Source organism: Limulus polyphemus, unplaced genomic scaffold (genome assembly GCF_000517525.1).
Source record: "Limulus polyphemus unplaced genomic scaffold, Limulus_polyphemus-2.1.2 Scaffold1010, whole genome shotgun sequence".
NCBI classification, from domain to species: domain Eukaryota; kingdom Metazoa; phylum Arthropoda; class Merostomata; order Xiphosura; family Limulidae; genus Limulus; species Limulus polyphemus.
Genome location: NW_013666620.1, coordinates 145251 through 151190, shown reverse-complemented (window position 1 = coordinate 151190; position 5940 = coordinate 145251). Strand labels below are relative to the sequence as shown.

Here is a 5940-nt window from a genome sequence, read left to right as displayed (position 1 = left end):
ACAGAATTACTAAACAGGTCTCCACATAGAAGACACTCAGTTTCTTCCATCCGATTTTTTGCTTTTTTTCTTGCCTTTATTACCAGCGCTAGCACCTTTTTTGTGATCACTCTCTTTCGTTTTCTTTTTATCTCTGTCATCTTTTTCAAGCTGGAGTTGTTTTTTTTCGGGTGTAGAGGTCAAAATAGCCAAATATAGTTTTTTCCTGGTTATTTTGGTCTTTCGTGGGGATGCCTTCCTGAAAGGTCTTATCATCTCTGGAGTCTTCAGTGGGTCTGATGTTTTCCTGTTGGTAGGAGGACTATTCATTAGTATGTCTTCACTAGTAGATGATGTCTCCAAGTTTTCTGTTGATACTTCATTTGGCAAGGGGGGATCTGTTATGTCGCTGGGTAGAAAATCATCATCTGAAAAAATGTGACAGTCAAAAGGATATATGCCGGAAACTTGAAAACCTTTCTTGATATTTTCTGGAGTAAGCGCTCGTGTAAGGCTTTGATTTACTAAGGTTGGTATGTCATAAATTCCAGTGTGTATGAATTATTTAGTTTTAGTATCTGTATTAAAAATATGTGATACATTATTAAACAGAAAAACATATGAAACCACCCAAAAGTAGTTTTAATCATTTGGCGAACATGAGGCGAAGTATACATGTGTTTATAATATGATGTTGTTAGGCTTTGCTGTTGAAATAACTTGTGAGCCGTTCTTTAAATATTTGAATTTCTTATTAAACAAAAAAGATTTCTCTGTCAAAAATTTCAATTTAGTAACTTTTTAAGGATTTATCTTGTTGGACTATCTTTCCTGACAGTAAATTTAATTTGTTATAATTGAAAATGCTGCTTCTCTGCTTTTAAGATCTAAAAGAAGAGGATTTTCAATCAGCTCTCAAAATTCATCTTAACTTAATGGTAGACCATGTTGGAGAGGTAAGTATAAAAAAAAAATCATTATTCAACATTGAAAAAAAAATTATTTTAGTAGCTTTGTCATTGATTGTTCTACGAGTATTTAAAATGTTTTGAAGTACAAAAGTGGAATATTTATCTTTAAAATGTCAGATTTTGTACTTTTTACTCTTAATATATAAGCACAGTGTGTCTCAAAAGAAACACGTGTAGGCTATAATTTTCATACGTGTTCAGTATTGTACCTTAGATTTATTTGTAGGTTTTTTATGTAATTTTAAAAAATTAACATTTTTACCTAAATACTCAAAAAAGAAAACAAGTTTTTAATTGTGTGGTATTACAATGAACTCATAAACAAGTAACTTGTACAATATTTACTTAATGGTTTGGTTTTCCACACCTATTCTGTAAAATTAATACTGAGTATGAAAGATTTTTGTTTTATACATATACATATATATATATATATATACATGTTTTTCTAAAACAAAAATGCATAAATAAGTCTTCAAATGGATGTCATTCCCACCATTAGTTGAAAATTTATTCAGGATTTCATCACAAGAAATGAAACTGAAATAGACAATGTTAAAAAAAAATTGTCTAAAATTTAAAAATTGGAGTGGTCTGCCACTGATAAAAAATGTATTGAATTTCTAGTAAATGTTAGTAGATACAGTCATTAAAACTAAACTGAGCGTGTAAAAATCTCCATCCTTCTCTTTAGAACAAGGGAAGAAGTGATCAGAGTTTGTATGTAGAGTGAAAATGTGTTTTTCATATACCTTTCTCACCACTAAGTACTATACTAAATCATCGACAGGTAACAGTTATGTATATCCAGAATACTGTGTACAAGATATGATTGCTTATAAAGTGAACTGGTAATTTCATTGAGAGTTCATGATAGGCAACATCTTGATCTATCTGTTGTTTCAGCTTCTCCTCAGAATTTGTCCAATTTTTAGAAATGATTTTTCTTTTCGATAACCCTGGGTTGTTTCAGATCTTTCCTCTAAGTTAGGTTTTTTTTGTTTTTTTTAAAGAATGCATTACCACCTTCATAACCTTGGCTCGACAACATAGAAGAGGTTGTTGTAACTTAAGACAATGATCGTTCGTCATGTAAGAGAGAATGTTCAGTTTCTTGTTTCCTACAGTATTTCATTAACGAGAATTGTGTAAAGAAAATTTACAGTTTACCCAACAGTTGTATGATCTACAGTGCATTTTAAGAGACGGAAGCTCGTTTTTCTTTTTTTCTAGGTCAGTCATTGGATGGTTGGTGTTAAGCACTTAATTCATGAAGCACAAAAAGTATCTTCTAACACTGAAGGGAATCGGGAAGAAAAATCTCTTAAAGAACAAGAAGCAAATCCAGTAGAACAACTGAAGAGTGTTGAAGAAACTGCTGTGGAACAACTGAAAAGTGTTGAAGAAACTGCTGTGGAACAACTGAAAAGTGTTGAAGAAACTGCTGTGGAACAACTGACGACATTTTCTTCAACACTCTTCAGTTGTTCCACGACATTTTCTTCAACACTCTTCAGTTGTTCTACAGCAGTTTCTTCAACACTCCTCAGTTGTTCCACAGCAGTTTCTTCAACACTCTTCAGTTGTTGAACAGCAGTTTCTTCAACACTTTTGGAACAACTGAAGAGTGTTGAAGAAAATGTCGTGGAAGAATTAATGAAAGGTACTTCAGGAGATCCTGTAGTTAATTAAAATACAGCTAAATTAAATCTCTGAAAATCTCTTGTGCTATCATATGAGATTCATATATAAGGATCTTATGATGTCAGTTTCTTTGTTTTCTTCATCATTTTTATATATAAGACTATTGGAAATGTAATGTGACTGTTGAACACATCTCTTTGTTGACGTAACAAAGTATTTTTCACTTTGTTTCTCCATCATGGACCTCCAAACTACAAGCTCTCATGTGCAGAGTTTTCAAGCTTTTTTTTTGTCGAATTTAGATGACTAAATAAGAATTAGCATAGAAAAGTAATATTATTACCTGGAGACTTCAATAAAAATAAATTATTATTTTCAATTGGTGTGCCTAAAATCCAGATGGTATATTTTTTTACCTGCTTATGAACTTAAAGAGGATATCTGATATTAACTAGTTTCAGAAATATAACTGTGCCTCGTAGTAGTCTCTGATTTCAACCAAATGTTTGTGTTTAGCCAGGTCAATAAAACTTTGAATGACACAGTTGCAAACGATTCTGTTTGTAATGATTAGGGAGTTTTATAAGGCTCAGAATTATTAATTTGTTTCTGAAATTAACATCTTTATGGCTTGATAAGTTCTTATCTAAGAAAAACAGTTATGCTCATTGATGAGAAAGGATAAATTTGTAAAGAACTGATAGCAGCTTGCCTGCAGACATTAGAACCATGGTTATTAGAGGTTTATAGTTATTGTAAAGTTTTCTTTTCTATTTTTTTTACAAATCACTCAACTTTTCTTTAAAATATCGACGTGCAGTGGCCACTTCCCCCTTCCTTTGGTACACGTACTAGGGAAGTCTGTCCCATTGTTTGAGATCCTCTGGTCAAGAATAATATTGATATTTGTGACATATTTATTCTGTTTGTGATTTTGAAATAATACTCAATGAATCTGTTATAATCTTGATTTGATTGAAAAACTGAGCTATAGACTCTTGTCTGGTATAAAGGAGAAATTCTTTAATCAAGACTGTTTGACTTATGATGAAATTGTTTAGAAAACAAACATTTTCTGTATTAAAGTGTTGTAGCTGATGATCATTGGTGAACACCTGCTTCTTTTGTGCACGATCAGAAATATATATAATTCTTTTCATTTACAGGAAATGCCAGCTATAATCATCTACTGTATGATATCAGTTCAGTTCTCAGTAAGAAAGAATATTTTAAGGCTCATGGCTTTAGGTAGAACTCTGAATTTGTCATGTTTTATTTATGATTAATTAATTAATTTCAACAATTGAACAATCTCATGGATTTGGGTACAACCCTGAATTTGTCATGTTTTCCTTACAATTAATAGATTAATTTCAACAATTGAACAATCTCATGATTTTAGGTAGAACTGTGAACTTGTCACTTTTTCTTTACAAACAATTCATTAAGTTTAACATTTAAATATTAATGTTTTGTTATCCTTACTGTTTATCTATATTGATGCAATATCCACTTATCTTCCAATTTGGGTAATCTTTTAAACATTATTAGAACTACAGAAAATTAAGTTAGATAAACAGATACTTTATATTCACGGGGAATTATAAAAATTTACATTTCTGAACAAAGTATGTGTTCTTCACTATAATTTCATGCTGATGTTAACAGACATAAAATTGATACAGATAAGAAAAATAATTTTCTACTTGGTTAGATTACCATTGGTAATGACACAAATTATTGTTTAATTTTGTTGGAATGATTGTTGTTGTTGTTTTATTTGTTGGTGACACTTTTTGCTTCTGTTCTTCAAAAAATACAGAGAGAATTTTAAAAAAATTGTTTTTGAAACTTTGTAAATACTTTTGATACTGTTTTGTTTGCTTAACTTATAAAACTCTAGTTGGGTAGTTTTCTTGTTTTGATATTTTTGATAGTTGATCTTATGTCTGTGCTGTTTTAGTCCTGCTTACAATTGTAGGAAGGTGTTAACTAACACTGCAGTTAAATTTAAATAAAACAAAGAACGTGCTTCACGAGAGAGTTTAGACATGATAATACAAAGGTATCATTCTGAAAAATTAGGAAAAAATATATTCATATTAACTTCCTATCAGAGTAAGCTACCTACTTGGATCAAAACTAAAACTCAACCTAATAATGGGTATATATAATCAGGTATGCTCTTCTACTTTTAAATATTATAAAGTTGAGTACCGTCACTGTTAATAACATTTGTGGCCGTAAACCCAATAATATCTCGGTAGATTCATAAAGCTTGGGGGATTTAGGTGAATCCATATACTAAGCCAGCAATGCAAGACAATATGTAATAGATATATAATAAAAAAATACAACATATATTAAACATCAGAACAGAACCAAGTTCCTATTTCTAGAACAAGACTATTTAAGAAGCCCAGCATACACCAGGCATATTAACAAAGCTTTGTTTCAGAAACCTTATTTTGGCAACAAAATTAACCAATGTACGTTAAATTTTCTCATGTCTGCCGATCGGTAACAGGTTATACTAAGTTTTAAGCACTGCTCAGAAATGGATCATGTTTTTTCAGGAATTTGTTACCTCCAACCAATCAAAGAAGGATAGCAGATTGTGTGATAAAAATATTCTCCTTGTTAAAACACGCTGCCACAAGTAGTAAGCAATTTTTTGGAAACTGTTTATGAAACATTTCTTGTGTATGACTTATCTTCCATAAAGCAGATTCTGGGTGAATTGAAAAACAAATATTTCATTGATGAACAGAAACTATTATTCCCTGTATTCAAAGCAAATGTGATAAACAGGGGTGTTTTATTATAAAGATTTTTCAAATAAGTGACCAACTATAACTGACCTTTGCTTGCAGGTGTGATCCTTAATGAAGGTATAAGGATATTAAATGGTAAAGAAATAACCTTTTTTTTTCATCTGAAGCTCTTTAAAGGTCATTTATTTGCAAAATATTGCGATATTACTTGATTTTTTTAAACATTTTCATGTTCTAAGATGTATTTATATGTGAATAAAAAAATTTTTTTTTTTACTTTCAGCAGTGCTAAAAGCTTATGAAAAATTCTATGCAAAGCCAGTGTTTCAAGTGCTTTTTCGTTTTCCCATTTGTTTGTTTGTCTGTTTTTGTGGCTTCATCAAATTTGTTAAACTATAAAACCTCTATACATATATATATATTGGCCCGGCATGGCCAGGTGGTTAGGGCGTTCGACTCGCAATCTGCGGGTCGTGGGTTCGATTCCCCGTCACACCAAACATGCTCGCCCTTTCAGCCGTGGGGGCGTTATAATGTGACGGTCAATCCCACTATTCGTTGGTAAAAGAGTA

General features: G+C 31.3%; 1 protein-coding gene across 2 annotated transcripts in view; it reads left to right on the top strand.

Annotated features, from left to right (window-relative positions):
• The window catches only part of LOC106461680 (steroid receptor RNA activator 1-like), a 13743-nt gene extending 8853 nt beyond the window's left edge, over positions 1-4890 (top strand). Inside the window, exons 5-7 of one of the 2 annotated variants that reach the window (XM_022388696.1) lie at positions 865-935; positions 2184-2397; positions 2563-4890. In XM_022388696.1, the coding sequence (XP_022244404.1) occupies positions 865-935; positions 2184-2397; positions 2563-2642 (365 nt within the window). In that variant the 3' untranslated portion in view covers positions 2643-4890. Of the gene's footprint in view, positions 1-864; positions 936-2183; positions 2406-2562 lie in introns of both variants that reach the window. The other variant, XM_022388695.1, reaches the window with a different exon arrangement.
• Positions 4891-5940: the final 1050 nt, after the last annotated feature.